Consider the following 22,671-nt stretch of genomic DNA (forward strand, 5'->3'; position numbering starts at 1 on the left):
TGTTGCCCATGTCTGCCGTGTCACGTCTTGCACCTTGTCATGTCCTGTCCTGTGGCGCTATCCCAACAGATTTTTATCAAACCTTTATACAAAAGTCAAATATAAGAACACTTCTGATGTTGTTGTGTTTCAGGATTTCAAGGCCAAGCTGTTGTCAAACATAGAAAGTCATCATCACTTTTTTCAATTTTAACAACATTCTTCTATATATTTTCATCAAATTAAAACATAGGTCGAGTATGAGTATACTTCTGACATTGTTGTGTTTCAAGGTTTCAAGGTCAAGGTCACTCTCTACATATAGAAAATAATCAACCGATTCAATGTCATACTGCTAGCTACATCATTAGCTCACCTGGCCGGAAGGGCCGGTGAGCTTATGCCATGGTGCGGCATCCGTCATCCGTCGTCCGTCAACAATTGCTTTAAATCGCTACTGGGGAACTGATATGATATTTATGACAATTCTGACTCCCAAGGGGCAGAGGGGCGGGGCCTATAGGGGAAAGAGAGGTAATTAGGTAATTTCTTAAATCGCTACTATAGTTATAAGGTTATTGATGGATTTGAACCCAAATTTGGTCAGAAACGTCCTTGGGGAGGGGGAAAAGATTTTGCATAAATGGTGACTCTGACCCCCGAGGGGCGAAAGGGGCGAGGCCCAACAGAGAAATAGAGGTAATTCCTTTAAATCGCTACTAGTTATTAAGTTATGAATGGATTTGAACATAATTAGGTCAGAAACATCCTTGGGGTAAGGGGCAAGGATTTTGCATAAATGGTGACTCTAACCCTAAAGGTGCCAGAGGGGTGGGCCAAATAGGGGAAATCGAGGTAACTCCTTTATATTGCTTCTAGTCATGCAGATATGAATGGATTTGAACCTAATTCAGTCAGAAGCATCCTTCAGGGAAGAGGAACAGATTTTGTATAAATGGTAACTCTGAACCCCATGTGGCCAGAAGGGCAGAGCCCAATAGGGGAAATAGATAGAAGTCTTTTAAATCATTACTAGTCATATAGTTCTGATTTGATTTTAACCAAATATGATCAGAAATATCCTTCATGAAAGATAGGTTTTGCATAAACGATGACCTTGACCCCCTGAGGCCGGAGGGGCGGGCCCAATAGGGGAAATGGAGGTAAATCCTTTAAATCCCTACCAATCCTAAATAACTTAATGGGTTTTGATGAAATTTAATCTGAAGAATTATTTGGCAAAAGACATCAAATCTTGTATAAATTGAGGGTATGGGCTTGAGAGAGGGGGCCTAATAGGGGAAATGTTGCAAAATAGAGAAACACAAAAACTTTTAACCATACTTGGAAGATGCAGCAAAAAAAAAGGAAGGTAACATTTTTGTGATGTAACTTAAAATCTTTTTGCGATGATAACTGAAATATCAAGGTAATTGATGCAGGCCCTCTGGGGCTCTTGTTTCTGAATAGATTTAAGTTAATAACTTAAGTTAATACACAAAATTAAGTTGATAGATAAAATACAGCTTATATACGAAATACCCTGAGCATTTATTTAGTATTTGTGCTTCAGGGTTCCAAGGTTGAATAGAAACTTCTTTGTGTTATTCCCCTACTGGTACTACCAGATAGGACTACAGGTTTGTGGTATTCCCCTACTGGTACTACCAGATAGGACTATAGGTTTGTGGTATTCCCCTACTGGTACTACCAGATAGAACTATAGGTTTGTGGTATTCCCCTACTGGTACTACCAGATAGGACTGTAGGTTTGTGGTATATTTCCCTACTGGTACTACCAGATAGGACTATAGGTTTGTGGTACATGTATTCCCCTACTGGTACTACCAGATATGACTGTAGGTTTGTGGTATATTCCCCTACTGGTACTACCAGATAGGACTATAGGTTTGTGTTATTCCCCTACTGGTACTACCAGATAGGACTGTAGATTTGTGGTATATTCCCCTACTGGTACTACCAGATAGGACTGTAGGTTTGTGGTATATTCCCCTACTGGTACTACCAGATAGGACTATAGGTTTGTGTTATTCCCCTACTGGTACTACCAGATAGGACTATAGGTTTGTGGTATATTCCCCTACTGGTACTACCAGATAGAACTATAGGTTTGTGGTATATTCCCCTACCGGTACTACCAGATAGGACTATAGGTTTGTGGTATATTCCCCCTACTGGTACTACCAGATAGGACTATAGGTTTGTGTTATATTCCCCTACTGGTACTACCAGATAGGACTACAGGTTTGTGGTATATTCCCCTACTGGTACTACCAGATAGAACTATAGGTTTGTGGTATATTCCCCTACCGGTACTACCAGATAGGACTGTAGGTTTGTGGTATATTTCCCTACTGGTACTACCAGATAGGACTATAGATTTGTGGTATTCCCCTACTGGTACTACCAGATATGACTGTAGGTTTGTGGTATATTCCCCTACTGGTACTACCAGATAGGACTGTAGGTTTGTGGTATATTCCCCTACCGGTACTACCAGATAGGACTGTAGGTTTGTGGTATATTTCCCTACTGGTACTACCAGATAGGACTATAGGTTTGTGGTATTCCCCTACTGGTACTACCAGATATGACTGTAGGTTTGTGGTATATTCCCCTACTGGTACTACCAGATAGGACTATAGATTTGTGGTATTCCCCTACTGGTACTACCAGATAGGACTGTAGGTTTGTGTTATATTCCCCTACTGGTACTACCAGATAGGACTGTAGATTTGTGGTATATTCCCCTACTGGTACTACCAGATAGGACTGTAGATTTGTGGTATATTCCCCTACTGGTACTACCAGATAGGACTATAGGTTTGTGGTATATTCCCTTACTGGTACTACCAGATAGGACTGTAGGTTTGTGGTATATTCCCCTACTGGTACTACCAGATAGGACTTAGGTATATTCCCCTACTGGTACTACCAGATAGGACTATAGGTTTGTGGTATATTCCCCTACTGGTACTACCAGATAGGACTATAGGTTTGTGGTATATTCCCCTACTGGTACTACCAGATAGGACCACAGGTTTGTGGTATATTACCCTACTGGTACTACCAGATAGGACTATAGGTTTGTGGTATATTCCCCTACTGGTACTACCAGATAGGACTATAGGTTTGTGGTATATTCCCCTACTGGTACTTCCAGATAGGACCACAGGTTTGTGGTATATTCCCCTACTGGTACTACCAGATAGGACCACAGGTTTGTGGTATATTCCCCTACTGGTACTTGTGGTATATTCCCCTACTGGTACTTGTGGTATATTCCCCTACTGGTACTACCAAATAGGACTATAGGTTTGTGGTATTCCCCTACTGGTACTACCAGATAGGACTGTAGGTTTGTGGTATTCCCCTACTGGTACTACCAGATAGGACTATAGGTTTGTGGTATATTCCCCCTACTGGTACTACCAGATAGGACTATAGATTTGTGTTATTCCCCTACTGGTACTACCAGATAGGACTATAGGTTTGTGGTATTCCCCTACTGGTACTACCAGATAGGACTATAGGTTTGTGGTATATTCCCCCTACTGGTACTACCAGATAGGACTATAGGTTTGTGGTATTCCCCTACTTGTACTACCAGATAGGACTACAGGTTTGTGGTATATTCCCCTACTGGTACAACCAGATAGGACTGTAGGTTTGTGGTATTCCCCTACTGGTACTACCAGATAGGACTATAGGTTTGTGGTATATTCCCCTACTGGTACTACCAGATAGGACTATAGGTTTGTGGTATTCCCCTACTGGTACTACCAGATAGGACTATAGGTTTGTGGTATATTCCCCTACTGGTACTACCAGATAGGACTATAGGTTTGTGTTATTCCCCTACTGGTACTACCAGATAGGACTGTAGGTTTGTGATATTCCCCTACTGGTACTACCAGATAGGACTATAGGTTTGTGATATTCCCCTACTTGTACTACCAGATAGGACTATAGGTTTGTGGTATATTCCCCCTACTGGTACTACCAGATAGGACTATAGGTTTGTGGTATTCCCCTACTGGTACTACCAGATAGGACTATAGGTTTGTGGTATTCCCCTACTGGTACTACCAGATAGGACTATAGGTTTGTGGTATTCCCCTACTGGTGCTACCAGATAGGACTATAGGTTTGTGGTATATTCCCCTTACTGGTACTACCAGATAGGACTATAGGTTTGTGGTATATTCCCCTACTGGTACTACCAGATAGAACTATAGGTTTGTGTTATATTCCCCTACTGGTACTACCAGATAGGACTGTAGGTTTGTGGTATATTCCCCTACTGGTACTACCAGATAGGACTGTAGGTTTGTGGTATTCCCCTACTTGTACTACCAGATAGGACTATAGGTTTGTGGTATATTCCCCTACTGGTACTACCAGATAGGGCTATAGGTTTGTGGTATATTCCCCTACTGGTACTACCAGATAGGACTATAGGTTTGTGGTATTCCCCTACTGGTACTACCAGATAGGACTATAGATTTGTGGTATATTCCCCTACTGGTACTACCAGATAGAACTATAGGTTTGTGGTTTCCCCTACACATGAAACCTTTATTTCCCTGGAAAAAAGTACCCTCGTACCAAAAATTAATTTTCATTTTGATCAATATGTTGAAATGATGATTTAAATAAACAACACAAAGGGTTTCAAACTGCACTTTCATGATATATGACTTTTCTATAGTTATATAAGTATACATGTGACTGGGATATACAATATGATATATGACTTTTCTAAAGTTATATAAGTATACATGTGACTGGGATATACAATACGATATATGACTTTTCTATAGTTATATAAGTATACATGTGACTGGGATATACAATACGATATATGACTTTTCTATAGTTATATAAGTATACATGTGACTGGGATATACAATATGATATATGACTTTTCTATAGTTATATAAGTATACGTGTGACTGGGATATACAATATGATATATGACTTTTCTATAGTTATATAAGTATACATGTGACTGGGATATACAATACGATATATGACTTTTCTATAGTTATATAAGTATACGTGTGACTGGGATATACAATATGATATATGACTTTTCTATAGTTATATAAGTATACATGTGACTGGGATATACAATATGATATATGACTTTTCTATAGTTATATAAGTATACGTGTGACGGGGATATACAATATGATATATGACTTTTCTATAGTTATATAAGTATACATGTGACGGGGATATACAATATGATATATGACTTTTCTAAAGTTATATAAGTAAACATGTGACTGGGATATACAATATAATATATGACTTTTCTATAGTTATATAAGTATACATGTGACTGGGATATACAATACGATATATGACTTTTCTATAGTTATATAAGTATACGTGTGACTGGGATATACAATATGATATATGACTTTTCTAAAGTTATATAAGTATACATGTGACGGGGATATACAATATGGTATATGACTTTTCTATAGTTATATAAGTATACATGTGACTGGGATATACAATATGATATATGACTTTTCTATAGTTATATAAGTATACATGTGACGGGGATATACAATATGATATATGACTTTTCTATAGTTATATAAGTATACATGTGACGGGGATATACAATATGGTATATGACTTTTCTATAGTTATATAAGTATACGTGTGACTGGGATATACAATATGATATACAATATGGTATATGACTTTTCTATAGTTATATAAGTATACATGTGACTGGGATATACAATATGAAATACAATATGGTATATTACTTTTCTATAGTTATATAAGTATACATGTGACTGGGATATACAATATGGTATATTACTTTTCTATAGTTATATAAGTATACATGTGACTGGGATATACAATATGGTATATGACTTTTCTATAGTTATATAAGTATACATGTGACGGGGATATACAATATGGTATATTACTTTTCTATAGTTATATAAGTATACGTGTGACTGGGATATACAATATGATATATGACTTTTCTATAGTTATATAAGTATACGTGTGACTGGGATATACAATATGATATACAATATGATATACAATATGGTATATTACTTTTCTAAAGTTATATAAGTATACGTGTGACTGGGATATACAATATGATATACAATATGGTATATTACTTTTCCGACAGGTCACCACATTATGCATGTCCTGAAGTCATAAGGGTAAGATTGTAACCAAACTCAAAGCATGGTATAAGTATGTGTTGTGTTGTGAGTTTGCTAAACAGTTTTCTTACATCTCATTATTTGCACATTTGTAGAGACTGTAGAAAACACAGAATGGCGTGATCAATCAGCTTTCCATGTTGTGTACAGTGGTCAGTTTGTTCCATGTAATTGTTCCTGAATCTTTAGCTCTCTAGAACTCCTTGTTTTATCTTGAAGTTTGGGTGGAGTTTTATACTGGACAGGGATAGCCATCTGTCTGAAGTTTGGGTGGAGTTTTATACTAGACAAGGCTGTCCATCTGTCTGAAGTTTGGGTGGAGTTTTATACTAGACGAGGCTGTCCATCTGTCTGAAGTTTGGGTGGAGTTTTATACTAGACAAGGCTGTCCATCTGTCTGAAGTTTGGGTGGAGTTTTATACTAGACAAGGCTGTCCATCTGTCTGAAGTTTGTGTGGAGTTTTATACTAGACAAGGCTGTCCATCTGTCTGAAGTTTGGGTGGAGTTTTATACTAGACAAGGCTGTCCATCTGTCTGAAGTTTGGGTGGAGTTTTATACTAGACAAGGCTGTCCATCTGTCTGAAGTTTGGGTGGAGTTTTATACTAGACAAGGCTGTCCATCTGTCTGAAGTTTGTGTGGAGTTTTATACTAGACAAGGCTGTCCATCTGTCTGAAGTTTGGGTGGAGTTTTATACTAGACGAGGCTGTCCATCTGTCTGAAGTTTGGGTGGAGTTTTATACTAGACAAGGTTGTCCATCTGTCTGAAGTTTGGGTGGAGTTTTATACTAGACAAGGTTGTCCATCTGTCTGAAACTTGGGTGGAGTTTTATACTAGACAAGGCTGTCCACCTGTCTGAAGTTTAGTTTTATACTGGACAGGGATAGCTATCTATTTGTTCCTGAATCTTTTGCCTACACTCTCTAGAACTCCTTACACTCCTAGAGTTTTATTCTAGACAGGACTGTGCATTTGTCTGAAGTTTGGGTGGAGTTTTTGACTGGACAGGGCTGTCAATCTGTCTGAAGACTCAAACAATTTGATTTTGTGCTCCTTACTCTCTTACTGAATTTTGCATGACTATGCGTGCTTGTGATTTTTGAATGTTTTTTGTAGGATGCCCCCTTTATGATATCCTAGGGTTGTCCACAACTTCTCACCTCATCAAATGATTTTTAGGAAAACAGCTTTGTTCACAGAATAAATGCCTAATTTGCACCTGGAATCTGTTATATATTTTAAAATTATGATCGTTTAGTGATGTCATTATACAAACTTTCAAACTGGAATGTTAAAATTGATTCAGCTTTTGCATTATAGTGCTGTTCATTCTCATTTTTGACCTAATACTTTGGACTATTGGTTTGTGTCATTTCATACAATATTTCACAGACAAAATTGCATGAGAGTACTTATTGTTACTTTGTTGTCTCTTTTTCTTGTGTACTGAAAGGATCTTTTTTCAAACTTCACATGTAAAGTTCCCCTTGGATGGATGAAGTTGTGGCCATCCTATTTTGAGTCTGATTGGAAAACAAAAAGTCCAACAGGCGACCATCTTTGATTTTGACAGATCATTCAATGGTGGGAATTAAAAGTGTTCAGGCACCATCTTTTATGGGCCAGGTGGCTGAAACATCATTGGAGGATGGTAACTGAAGGTGGTGCCATACATAGGGGCCAGGAGGATGAAACATCGTTCAGTCAGACAGGAACTGAAGGTGGTGCCATACATAGGGGCCAGGAGGATGAAACATCATTGGAGGACGGTAACTGAAGGTGGTGCCATACATAGGGGCCAGGTGGCTGAAACATCATTGAAGGACGGTAACTGAAGGTGTTGCCATACATAAGGGCCAGGAGGATGAAACATCGTTCAGTCAGACAGGAACTGAAGGTGGTGCCATACATAGGGGCCAGGAGGATGAAACATCATTCAGTCAGACAGGAACTGAAGGTGGTGCCATACATAGGGGCCAGGAGGATGAAACATCATTCAGTCAGACAGGAACTGAAGGTGGTGCCGTACATAAGGGCCATGTGGCTGAAACATCATTCAGTCAGACGGTAACTGAAGGTAGTGTCAACCCTAAGGGCCAGGTGGCTGAAACATCCTGGGGGGCCTGCAACGAAGTTAGGGGAGGGGGGGGGGGGGGGATATACTGGAATCAGGTTGTCTGTCTGTCCGTTCGACCGGCCGTCCGGCCGTCCGTCTGTCTGTAGACGCATATTGTCCGGACAACTCCTCCTAAACCGATGGGTTAATTCCGATGAAACTTCACACAAATATTAATGATCATGTGTAGATGTGCATGCCTCCTTCATTTTTCTCAAAATTATGGTTGCTATGGCAACTGGTCACTATAAACAGGTTTTCTGATAAGAACCATAACTTTAAGTTTGTCCGGACAACTCCTCCTAAACCGAAGGGCCGATTTCAATGAAACTTCACACAAATATAGAGGACCATGTGTAGATGTGCATGCCACTTTCTTTTCTTTCAAAATTGGGGTTGCTATGGCAACTGGTCACTATAAAGAGGTTTTCTGATAAGAACCATAACTTTAAGTTTGTCCGGACAACTCCTCCTAAACCGAAGGGCCAATTTCAATGAAACTTCACACAAATATAGAGGACCATGTGTAGATGTGCATGCCACTTTATTTTTCTCAAAATTATGGTTGCTATGGCAACTGGTCACTTTATTACTGGGTTATCTTAGTTGGCCTCTAATTAACAGTTCCAATTCACCATTGACTCGTGCAGATTGCGGGGGTATTAGTCGGCCATCCTGGCGACAGTTCTAGTTCAGTCAGACAGGAACTGAAGCTGGTGCCATACCTAAGGGCCAGGTGGCTGAAACATCATTTGGGGACGGTAACTGAAGCTGGTGCCATACCTAAGGACCAGGTGGCTGAAACATCATTTGGGGACGGTAACTGAAGCTGGTGTCACACCTAAGGACCAGGTGGCTGAAACATCATTTGGGGACGGTAACTGAAGCTGGTGCCATACCTAAGGGCCAGGTGGCTAAAGCATCAATTTTCGAAGGGTAGCTGAAGTTGGTTTAGGTCTGGGGCTCTTTAGGAGAAATTGTATTATTTTACATTAAATCCAGAGGTTGGCATCCAAAGGGTAATTAAGGGAGTTTAGCTGTAAAAATGGTTTAAAATATTTCTGGAGAGGCTACCCTGGTCCAAAAGACTGACAAGTGAGCTTGTGCCATGTTGTGACATACATCATCCATCGTCTGTCAATATTTGTTCTTTGGAGAATTATTAGGTGAAGGAGACTTTTTATAGTTGGGATATATAGCATTGTGGGGTAAACTAATCAGCAGCAAAATTAAAACTGTGAAAAGAAAATGGTGAAAATTTCCCTTATTCTCTATTATGGTTACCAGAATTCATTTTAAAATTTTCTCTTGATACACTGTGAGCACTGTTTGGTGAACAATCCTTTGTTGATGTTGTAACACTGTTGTATCTGTATTGCACTGTTCATGGTTGAATCTGTTGTGTGGTAATTAAATGTTCACATCTCAGTCCTTCAATAATTTTCCTTGTTCCTTTGAAATTTCAGCAAGTACATGTATCTTTATATTTTTTTATTTGAAATGCTCACACCCGAAAGGTCAGTAAGCCACCATGTTCATCTGCATAAAATTTTCACATTTTAGACTTCTTTTCAAGTTCCACTAGTGGGATTTATTTCAAGCTTGGCTGGAATGATCCTGAGATGGTCCTCAATCAAAGATGGCTGCCATCTGAAAACACATGTTAGTGAGCTAATGCTGTGGTGAAGTGTCAACTCAATATAATAACCAAGATGCCCAGAGACCTGATATTGGGCCTGTAGCATGCTTGGGTGAATGGCTACCAAGTTTGTTCATATGAATGACCCTTATGTACATTTAAGGTTGCAGGGGTAAAATAGGCTAAACATTTTAAAAATGATTCCTCAATAACCAAGAAGCCTAGGGACTTGATATTGGGTCTGCAGCACACTGGGGTAAAGGGCTACCAAGTTTGTTCAGATGAATGGCCTTGACCTACATCTTGATCAAGGTCACAAAGATTAAATATGATAAAATATTTAATAGACCACTTCTCAATAACCATGAAACTCAGAGACGTGATAATGGGTAAGTAATATGCTGGAATGAAGGGCTTTTTTTTTTTTTAATTTCTTCTCAAGTTCCTCCAGTAGGATTCACCTCAAACTTTTTTAAAATGATGCCGAGACAGTCCTGATCAGGTGTTGTTATTTTTTTCAGCTCATTTGAAATCCATGATGGCTGCATGTCCACAATCATGAAAAACACATTTCAAACATCTCAAGTTCTAAAGATGGAAGTCAAGTTACACTTGCCTGAAATAATTTTGGAAAGGTTTCTGACCAAATGTTGTTAGCACACCGTCTTGCATCAAGTTTTCACTTTAAACAACTTCTTCTCAAAAACAAAGAGGCTGGAATGAAAGACTACAAAATTCATTTCCATAATGACCTAGATCATCTTTAAATTTTCTATTGAAGCAGGTGAACGAGGTCACATGGGTTAAATCACCATGAGGCCATGAAACCAGATGTTGGGCTTTAACATGCCAGGATGAAGGGCTTTCAAGTTTGTTCAAGTGAATGTCCTTCACCTACCTTCAAGATTGTAGGGGTTAGATTGGCTTAAATCATTAAATGTCTTCTTAATGATGAAGGCCCAAAGACCTGATTTGGGTCTTCAGCATAAGCTACCAAGTTTGTTCAAATTAATTTCACAAGAAGCATCCCTGAGTGGTGGGTGTTCAAAATTGTACAAATGGTGAGAATGGTGGGCAGGGCCAAAATGGGTTAATTTGGCTATATTGCTCTAAACCACTTTTTCTCTAAAACAATGAGCTGGGCATCATACAAAATTCAAAATTAAACAGATGATGAGTCTGAAATAAAGGTTTTGGTTCATACAAAGGATGTTTATGTAAGGTTTAATGGCAGGATTCTGTCCAAAGGGAGTCTGAACCATCCTTGGATTAAGAGAAATTAATTTCTTATAAATAGTGGGTGTGGGACTCCAAAAGGGAAGGCCAAGCAGGGAAAATTAAACAAATTCTTTGAAAACTTTCTTTTGTAGAAAGGTCAAGGTCAGATTTTGCATCTTTTCACTGAGGAATATTTTGTTGATCAGAATTAAAATCAGAACTCAAGGTCTCTGGGTGAAAGTTTTTTATTTTGGGTCCAAAGGAAAGTATTTTGCAATAATCACTGAAATATCGAGGTGAGATGTACAGGCCATATGGGCCTCTTGTTCATGATGCAGGCAAAATTTTTCCTCTTAATACCCAAACCTTAAACTATGAGAAAAAACATTTCAGACCTAACTTTTTTCACTGGAAATTCTCGAAATTAAACTATGATGACTGTAAGACAAAAATTCCTGATAACCAAATAACAGAGCTATATGTGTATGGGTAAAGGACATAAATAAATTGATAACCCACCATATCTAATGGTGGCCTTTTTTCTGTATCCATGGCCCATCCATTTATGCTTGTAATTGATATTTCTCAGAAAGCATTGCATGGGTGTTTGTCTTCCATATGACGGTTTCCCTTGGTTCCTGGTTGTGCATGTTCAGTTTTGAGACTGAGAGGAAAACAAAGTGGGTGGCAGGCAGTCATTTAGGACTTTGAAGTTTTTCAGAAATTATTGAATGGATTTTTCAACACCTTTTTTGGTTTCTCTTTGTCCTTAGTGATGGATTATCAAATTTTAGACTGATCAAGTAAGATTTTGACTGACTTGTCTCACTTTGTCTTCAAACTTCCAGAAATGTATTGGTGGGCTCTAATTGGCTCTGTAGAAAAGTACTGTCATATGTTATCAATAAAAAAGATAATTAATAGGAAAGAGATGAAAGAAAATATATATACACTGCCCTCCAAAAGTCCTGTAACAGTTACAATTATTACATAAAAATACAGCGAAGTTAATCTCAAAGTCTTTATTACAATTTGTTAGAATCATAACTTCTTAGGATGTTTTTGTTCATAATTTCAGTGTTCAGGTTCATTTTTCAACAGTGCATATCTTGTTACAATGGAAATCCTCAAAATGCAACAGTCTGGAAATTTCCCTCTTTGTTTAATATAAATTTCAAAAATGCATTTCTTAATTTCTAGCTCACCGGTTACGAGTAACCATGAGCTAATGCTGTCACCCCGGCGTCGGCGTCGGCGTCCCACCCCACTTTAAAGTTTTTGGGATCAGTTTTTGGAAAGCTTCGAAGTCCAAAAGTGTACACCTCACATCCTTCTAATTTGGTTTATACATTCATTAGAGGTCTAGGAGTAATATTATGGCAAAATCATGCAGAAAAAAATTGTTATTTTTTTTGCATTTTACCATTTATTTTTTTAATCATTTTTGAACATAATGGAAAATAGAACCCTCCATTCTCCCTCCCTGCAACTTCAAAGAAGTGATGTATTTTTTAAATAATTTGCAATCGTCACTTACAAATGGACTATCTTACGGATATTTCAACACATTTTCTCCAATTTTGTTGGCTAGCCATTCGATTTAAACATTCCAATTGTAACAGAACTTTTGGAGGGCAGGGTATATGAGGGGGTGATTCATGTACCAAGGGTTTGTCCAGGTGAGGTGAGGATTCATGTACCAAGGGTCTGTCTAGGTGAGGTGAGGATTCATGTACCAAGGGTCTGTCTAGGTGAGGTGGTGATTCATGTACCAAGGGTTTGTCCAGGTGAGGTGGTGATTCATGTACCAAGGGTTTGTCTAGGTGAGGTGGTGATTCATGTACCAAGGGTCTGTCTAGGTGAGGTGGTGATTCATGTACCAAGGGTTTGTCCAGGTGAGGTGGTGATTCATGTACCAAGGGTTTGTCTAGGTGAGGAGGTGATTCATGTGCCAAGGGTCTGTCTAGGTGAGGTGGTGATTCATGTGCCAAGGGTCTGTCTAGGTGAGGTGGTGATTCATGTACCAAGGGTCTGTCTAGGTGAGGTGGTGATTCATGTACCAAGGGTCTGTCTAGGTGAGGTGGTGATTCATGTACCAAGGGTCTGTCTAGGTGAGGTGGTGATTCATGTACCAAGGGTCTGTCTAGGTGAGGTGGTGATTCATGTACTAAGGGTTTGTCCAGGTGAGGTGAGGATTCATGTACCAAGGGTTTGTCTAGGTGAGGTGGTGATTCATGTACCAAGGGTTTGTCTAGGTGAGGTGGTGATTCATGTACCAAGGGTCTGTCTAGGTGAGGTGGTGATTCATGTACCAAGGGTCTGTCTAGGTGAGGTGGTGATTCATGTACCAAGGGTTTGTCCAGGTGAGGTGAGGATTCATGTACCAAGGGTTTGTCTAGGTGAGGTGGTGATTCATGTACCAAGGGTTTGTCCAGGTGAGGTGAGGATTCATGTACCAAGGGTTTGTCTAGGTGAGGTGGTGATTCATGTACCAAGGGTTTGTCTAGGTGAGGTGGTGATTCATGTACCAAGGGTCTGTCTAGGTAAGGTGGTGATTCATGTACTAAGGGTTTGTCCAGATGAGGTGAGGATTCATGTACCAAGGGTCTGTCTAGGTGAGGTGGTGATTCATGTACCAAGGGTTTGTCCAGGTGAGGTGGTGATTCATGTACCAAGGGTTTGTCTAGGTGAGGTTGTGATTCATGTGCCAATGGTCTGTCTAGGTGAGGTGGTGATTCATGTACCAAGGGTTTGTCTAGGTGAGGTGGTGATTCATGTACCAAGGGTCTGTCTAGGTGAGGTGGTGATTCATGTACCAAGGGTTTGTCTAGGTGAGGTGAGGATTCATGTACCAAGGGTTTGTCTAGGTGAGGTTGTGATTCATGTGCCAATGGTCTGTCTAGGTGAGGTGGTGATTCATGTACCAAGGGTTTGTCTAGGTGAGGTGGTGATTCATATACCAAGGGTTTGTCTAGGTGAGGTGGTGATTCATGTACCAAGGGTTTGTCTAGGTGAGGTGGTGATTCATGTACCAAGGGTTTGTCTAGGTGAGGTGGTGATTCATGTACCAAGGGTTTGTCAAGGTGAGGTGGGGATTCATGTACCAAGGGTTTGTCCAGGTGAGGTGGTGATTCCACATTTCAAACTTCTTCTCAAATTCCAATAGTGGGATTGAGCTGAAACTTGCCTGAAATGATCTTGAGATGGTCCTGACCAAGTGTTGTAATTTTTAGGTCGTCAGAAATCCAAGATGGCCGGCATGACAGCTATCTTGAAAAACACATTTTAAACTTCTTCTCCAGTTCCACTGGTGCGATTGAGCAGGAAATTGGTGAGGATGTTAAGGAAGGAGAGCCAACAAAGTGTTGTTATCTTTTGGCCTCGTAAAAACTTTGATATGGCAGCCATGGCGGCCATTTTGTAACATGATTGCGCAATCATGGTTTTCCTGAACAGCACTTATTTCAAACTTCTTCTCAATTTCCAACAGTGGGATTCAGCTCTAACTTACCAGAAATGATCCTGAGATAGTCTTAATCAAGTGTTGTTATTTTGCAGGTTGATCCAAATTCCAAGATGGCCACCATGGCCTACGGTGCCGCTATACTGGATGAACAGAGAATGCATACTACAATAGTATGACCATTAAGGCCCTTGGGCCTCTTGTTTCATTTGACTCCGATTGGCTAGTCAAACCTAAACTATGATGAGATGATACACAGATTATTAGGATTATTATGTGTACATAACAAACTCTGGTTGAGTTATTACAAACGAAAGTAATTAAAACAACCAAACATTTAAACTTGTTTCTACCACAATACCCTGTGTTATTCAACTCCCAGACCATCAGTTAATCATTACAGCTGTTGATTAACAATCTGTTTATACCACACGTGGTATAAACTCTGTACACATTTTGATTGGCTAACACGGTGAACTTTGACCCAAGCTGCAATTGTTATTGACGTCATCAATAATCTAATGACGTCACATCACCGGGTCCCGGACGTCACCGGTATACTTTATTTGCAAACGCGAAATTATACTTGGCCACGTTTCCCTTTGATTCAAGCCGATATTATTGTTGTAGAAACAGGTCACACGACTCGAAACTGTTGGATATGGAATTTATTTCACACTCGTAAGTTATTTTTTAAAAGTTGCAAAAAACACTCGCTAAAGCTTGTGTCTTTTGTAACTTTTAAAAAATAACTTACCCGTGTGAAATAAATTCCATATCCAACAACCACTCGTTGTGTAACCTCTATATATATAGTGAATGGGGGTTAAAATTCCCCAAATTACAAAAGAAATAATATAAGTACAAAGAAAAGTAACAGGAGTCGGATGACCATTCAAAATTAGTATATAAAAAAGTACCCAGTGTTATAGTAAAAGTGAGTATGTACAGTATACTACAAATGTACCCCGTGTTATAGTCAGATGACCGTTCAATCTGAGTATGTATACTACAAATGTACCCCGTGTTATAGTCAGATGACCGTTAAATCTGAGTATGTAGTCAGATGACCGTTAAAGCCGAGTATGTAGTCAGATGACCGTTCAATCTGAGTATGTATACTACAAACGTACCCCGTGTTATAGTCAGATGACCGTTAAATCTGAGTATGTAGTCAGATGACCGTTAAAGCCGAGTATGTAGTCAGATGACCGTTAAATCTGAGTATGTAGTCAGATGACCGTTAAATCTGAGTATGTAGACTACAAATGTACCCCATGTTATAGTCAGATGACCGTTAAATCTGAGTATCTATACTACAAATATACTCCGTGTTATAGTCAGATGACCGTTAAATCTGAGTATGTAGTCAGATGACCGTTAAATCTGAGTATGTATACTACAAATGTACCCCGTGTTATAGTCAGATGACCATTAAATCTGAGTATGTAGTCAGATGACCGTTAAAGCTGAGTATGTAGTCAGATGACCGTTAAATCTGAGTATGTATACTACAAATATACTCCGTGTTATAGTCAGATGACCGTTAAATCTGAGTATGTAGTCAGATGACCGTTAAAGCTGAGTATGTATGCTACAAATGTACCCCGTGTTATAGTCAGATGACCGTTAAATCTGAGTATCTATACTACAAATATACTCCGTGTTATAGTCAGATGACCGTTAAATCTGAGTATGTAGTCAGATGACCATTAAATCTGAGTATGTATGCTACAAATGTACCCCGTGTTATAGTCAGATGACCGTTAAAGCTGAGTATGTAGTCAGATGACCGTTAAAGCGGGAGAGGGCTTAATATAAGTTGGAAAACTTGTGCCCAATCCCTTTGTAATAGATTGTAAATTACAAATAAAATATGTTTAAATCAATAAATTATATTGAGATAGTGTCATAACAAAATGTGTGTGATATGTTGTATGTAGAGAATATATATGAGGTTTACAGGCACAGATGTAAAAATATGTTTCTCTCAAAATACGCCACATCTAAACATTTATTGCTTAATATATTATTGACTTTAAATGTTGTAATTACCAAATAAGCTTGAAGTCTTTTACTATGTGTACAAGTTTTCAGGTATTCATCTTAACCAGATATTATGTCTTTTGTGACTACAGCATATGAAAACTATCAGCTTCAGTGAATAAAACTCTTCCTTTGATTTATAACTCATTGATTATCAGTCTCTTATCAAAGTTTTTGTATAGTTTGTCCCTGTCGTTGATATTTAATTTGTTGTGTTTAAAATCTTCTACTGTTTGTCTGTTGTAACAGGGCGAGAAGTACGACGGTCGAAAAGCCGATGTCTGGAGCTGTGGTGTGATACTTTACGCATTGTTAGTTGTAAGTCAGTTTGTTGAGAAACAACTATGATCAAATCTTGTGTTATTTACACATTATAAAACTCATCATTAATTTGCTGACAAAAGGTATATACCAATGTATTGTAAGCATTAAAACAAATCTCATTCGCCAGCATGGACCAATCAAAAACCTGCCTTGAAACTGTTGTAATGTAGTATTATATGAAAATTAAATATAAATATTAGACCAATTGTTCTAACTTGTCAAACTTCCGATCCCATGACATTCAGTTATTACAGTACATTTTAATGGTACTCTAGGCTTTGTTATGGCAGTACATTTTAATGGTCTAGACTTTGTTATAGCAGTACATTTTAATGGTACTCTAGGCTTTGTTATTACAGTACATTTTAATGGTACTCTAGACTTTGTTATAGCAGTACATTTTAATGGTACTCTAGGCTTTGTTATAGCAGTACATTTTAATGGTACTCTAGGCTTTGTCATTACAGTACATTTTAATGGTACTGTAGGCTTTGTTATGGCAGTACATTTTAATGGTACTCTAGACTTTGTTATAGCAGTACATTTTAATGGTACTCTAGACTTTGTTATAGCAGTACATTTTAATGGTACTCTAGGCTTTGTTATAGCAGTAAATTTTAATGGTACTCTAGACTTTGTTATAGCAGTACATTTTAATGGTACTCTAGGCTTTGTTATGGCAGTACATTTTAATGGTACTCTAGGCTTTGTTATAGCAGTACATTTTAATGGTACTCTAGGCTTTGTTATTACAGTACATTTTAATGGTACTGTAGGCTTTGTTATTACAGTACATTTTAATGGTACTCTAGGCTTTGTTATGGCAGTACATTTTAATGGTACTCTAGACTTTGTTATAGCAGTACATTTTAATGGTACTCTAGGCTTTATGGCAGTACATTTTAATGGTACTCTAGGCTTTATGGCAGTACATTTTAATGGTACTCTAGGCTTTGTTATGGCAGTACATTTTAATGGTACTCTAGGCTTTGTTATTACAGTACATTTTAATGGTACTGTAGGCTTTGTTATTACAGTACATTTTAATGGTACTGTAGGCTTTGTTATGGCAGTACATTTTAATGGTACTCTAGACTTTGTTATAGCAGTACATTTTAATGGTACTCTAGGCTTTGTTATGGCAGTACATTTTAATGGTACTCTAGGCTTTGTTATTACAGTACATTTAAATGGTACCCTAGACTTTGTTATGGCAGTACATTTAAATGGTACTCTAGACTTTGTTATGGCAGTACATTTAAATGGTACTGTAGGCTTTGTTATGGCAGTACATTTTAATGGTACTGTAGGCTTTGTTATGGCAGTACATTTTAATGGTACTCTAGGCTTTGTTATGGCAGTACATTTTAATGGTACTGTAGGCTTTGTTATTACAGTACATTTTAATGGTACTCTAGACTTTGTTATTACAGTACATTTTAATGGTACTCTAGACTTTGTTATAGCAGTACATTTTAATGGTACTGTAGGCTTTGTGATGGCAGTACATTTTAATGGTACTCTAGGCTTTGTTATGGCAGTACATTTTAATGGTACTCTAGACTTTGTTATTACAGTACATTTTAATGATACTCTAGGCTTTGTTATTACAGTACATTTTAATGGTACTCTAGGCTTTGTTATTACAGTACATTTTAATGGTACTCTAGACTTTGCTATAGCAGTACATTTTAATGGTACTCTAGACTTTGCTATAGCAGTACATTTTAATGGTACTCTAGACTTTGTTATAGCAGTACATTTTAATGGTACTCTAGGCTTTGTTATTACAGTACATTTTAATGGTACTCTAGACTTTGTTATAGCAGTACATTTTAATGGTACTCTAGGCTTTGTTATTACAGTACATTTTAATGGTACTCTAGACTTTGTTATAGCAGTACATTTTAATGGTACTCTAGGCTTTGTTATAGCAGTACATTTTAATTGTACTCTAGGCTTTGTTATGGCAGTACATTTTAATGGCACTCTAGGCTTTGTTATGGCAGTACATTTTAATGGTACTCTAGACTTTGTTATGGCAGTACATTTTAATGGTACTCTAGGCTTTGTTATGGCAGTACATTTTAATGGTACTCTAGACTTTGTTATTACAGTACATTTTATTCACAGTTTGTGTAAGGCTTGAAATAACTGGGTTTTAGTTGACATCAACATTAAATCTAATGTTAAATTAATTCAGTCTGCACAATGTTTAAACTTATTACAATCACCTTTTGTCAATTGCTCCATCCTTTAGAATTTCACTTTTTAGGTCACATGAGCAAAGGTCAGTCACCTTTCCTTATCATGATATAAAAATCACTTAAGTGAAACCTCTCTGTTAAAACCACCTGGGGGACTGAAAGTGGTCTTAATAGCAGGGTGGTCTTAATACAGAGGTTGACCACATTAACCTTTGACCATGAAGTACTCTTTGTTATACCAGCTAGTAGAGTAAATGTGTGCTCTGCACATATACCATATATATATGAATAAACTTCAATAAAACAAAACCACATTTCATGTTGAATAAATATTTTGGTAAATAATTCAAATAAAGCAATGCATGTGTTTTCTTGACATAGTCATTAAAGCTGCATACCCCCAAATATCCTAAAATTCTAGTTATATACATGTATTAATGGCAATCCCACATGCTCAAAGTTTTGCTAATTTTCAGCCTTTTAAAAACTGTTTTGTAACATGATTACACCAGTGAGATTCAGCTCTTCAAGATGGCCGCCATGGTTGTCATTTTGAAGAAAACATTTTAAATTTCTCAGTTCTACCAATTGATTTTAACTCAAACTTGCCTGAAATGATCCTGAGATGTGGTCGATCCTGACCAAGTATTGTTTTTTGGGTCATTCAGTAATCCGGGATACAATATGGCACAATCCCAATTGCTGTCATTACCACTATACTGCTACTGAGTATACTTCAATAGTACTAAGAGTTTAAATCAGATGACTGTTAAGGCCCATGGGCCTCTTGTTTGTAGATAATTATACAGCTCAAGAGATATTGTGGGAACAATTTGATGTCTAAATACTCGAGTGAATTCTATTGTTGTATATGACTACATAAAGGGTCTCGCAGAAAACTATCTCAAGGTCAAGGTGTTTAAACCTTCCACTACCTGTTATGATAAAACCTATACCTCAAGGTTAGAGTGATGACCTTCTACCTGATATGATGAAATAAACATCTTCTTTTGTAGGGTGCGCTTCCATTTGATGATGACAATCTTAGGCAGCTTTTAGAAAAAGTTAAAAAAGGTGTGTTTCACATTCCACATTTTGTTCCTCCTGACTGTCAAAACTTATTACGTGGGATGATAGAGGTGGACCCACATAGAAGACTTACAGTGAGTATAAAGTTTCTAACTAGTTACCCTTTATAATGTTGTAACTAGTTACCCTTTATGATGTTGTAACTAGTTACCCTTTATGATGTTGTAACTAGTTACCCTTTATGATGTTGTAACTAGTTACCCTTTATGATGTTGTAACTAGTTACCCTTTATGATGTTGTAACTAGTTACCCTTTATGATGTTGTAACTAGTTACCCTTTATGATGTTGTAACTAGTTACCCTTTATGATGTTGTAACTAGTTACCCTTTATGATGTTGTAACTAGTTACCCTTTATGATGTTGTAACTAGTTACCCTTTATCATGTTGTAACTGGTTACCCTTTATGATGTTGTAACTAGTTACCCTTTATGATGTTGTAACTAGTTACCCTTTATGATGTTGTAACTAGTTACCCTTTATGATGTTGTAACTAGTTACCCTTTATGATGTTGTAACTAGTTACCCTTTATGATGTTGTAACTAGTTACCCTTTATGATGTTGTAACTAGTTACCCTTTATGATGTTGTAACTAGTTTCCCTATATCATGTTGTAACTAGTTACCCTTTATCATGTTGTAACTAGTTACCCTTTATGATGTTGTAGCTAGTTACCCTATATCATGTTGTAACTAGTTACCCTTTATGATGTTGTAACTAGTTACCCTTTATGATGTTGTAACTAGTTACCCTTTATCATGTTGTAACTAGTTACCCTTTATCATGTTGTAACTATTTACCCTTTATCATGTTGTAACTAGTTACCCTTTATGATGCTGTAACTAGTTACCCTTTATCATGTTGTAACTAGTTACCCTTTATCATGTTGTAAATAGTTACCCTTTATGATGTTGTAACTAGTTACCCTTTATCATGTTGTAAATAGTTACCCTTTATGATGCTGTAACTAGTTACCCTTTATCATGTTGTAACTAGTTACCCTTTATCATGTTGTAACTAGTTACCCTTTATCATGTTGTAACTAGTTACCCTTTATCATGTTGTAACTAGTTACCCTTTATCATGTTGTAAATAGTTACCCTTTATGATGTTGTAACTAGTTACCCTTTATCATGTTGTAAATAGTTACCCTTTATGATGCTGTAACTAGTTACCCTTTATCATGTTGTAACTAGTTACCCTTTATCATGTTGTAACTAGTTACCCTTTATCATGTTGTAACTAGTTACCCTTTATCATGTTGTAACTAGTTACCCTTTATCATGTTGTAAATAGTTACCCTTTATGATGTTGTAACTAGTTACCCTTTATGATGTTGTAACTAGTTACCCTTTATGATGTTGTAACTAGTTACCCTTTATGAGATTCTCTCTGCTGCCTATTTGTCCTCATATAATGTGCCAACATCTCAAAGAGGGGATTGATTTGCAAAGAAAGTTTTGGAAAATAAACATTTAAAGATATTAGATTATCAGGACATTTCACCAAAAGACCTATTGTTTGTGTAAGGTTTAACAAGACACATGATTTGATCAGGTCATATGTTGTCATTGTCAGAATCCAGAGGGCACATTCACTCCATAGTTGATGGACTTGTCTGGACTGTTAACAGAAAATGTAAAAAAAAAAAAAAAAAATGGTAATAAGCTTGCTGTCCTCAACTGATCAAGTGTAATCTATCGGGGGAACTTCACTTAGAATTTATAGGAGATATCCTTGTTCACAGAACTGACCCATGTTTGATTATTTTTTCTTACATGCAAGTAGATATAAATTTTTATGAAAATTTTTCATCAGACCATCTACAATGCTTCTTTGGATCTGCGTCAAAATTGATGATGTCATCATTTATGATATGCCTCAATGTAAAATGATGAGGTTACGTTATTATGAGCAACGTGGTATAGTGTGTGACAGCTGTTTTTATCCCCCTATGTGAGATCTTTATCTTTTCCTCAGCAACTGTGCGATAAGCCTGTGAAGTATGTGACAGCAATGTCATTTGGTGAAAAAGTCCCATTGAAATCATCCCCCCTCTACGGGGTGGCAGCATATTTGTTTGCTCCACCATTAAACAGGATCACCACTATATAGAACACCATTAAACAGGATCACCACTATATAGAACACCATTAAACACTATCACCACTATATAGAACACCATTAAACACGATCACCACTATATAGAACACCATTAAACAGGATCACCACTATATAGAAAACCATCAAACACGATCACCACTATATAGAACACCACTAAACAGGATCACCACTATATAGAACACCATTAAACAGGATCACCACTATATAGAACACCACTAAACAGGATCACCACT

At 37.6% G+C, this 22,671-nt stretch overlaps 1 protein-coding gene across 1 annotated transcript in view; it reads left to right on the forward strand.

The window, feature by feature from the left end:
• LOC117335574 (serine/threonine-protein kinase BRSK2-like) overlaps positions 1-22,671 on the forward strand; it is a 140,768-nt gene that overhangs the window by 52,586 nt on the left and 65,511 nt on the right. The window contains exons 6-8 of the mRNA XM_033895656.1: positions 6,173-6,206; positions 16,943-17,011; positions 20,241-20,387. Of these exons, the coding sequence (XP_033751547.1) occupies positions 6,173-6,206; positions 16,943-17,011; positions 20,241-20,387 (250 nt within the window). The remainder of the gene's footprint in view (positions 1-6,172; positions 6,207-16,942; positions 17,012-20,240; positions 20,388-22,671) is intronic.

The sequence above is a fragment of the Pecten maximus genome, chromosome 10, assembly GCF_902652985.1.
Source record: "Pecten maximus chromosome 10, xPecMax1.1, whole genome shotgun sequence".
NCBI classification, from domain to species: domain Eukaryota; kingdom Metazoa; phylum Mollusca; class Bivalvia; order Pectinida; family Pectinidae; genus Pecten; species Pecten maximus.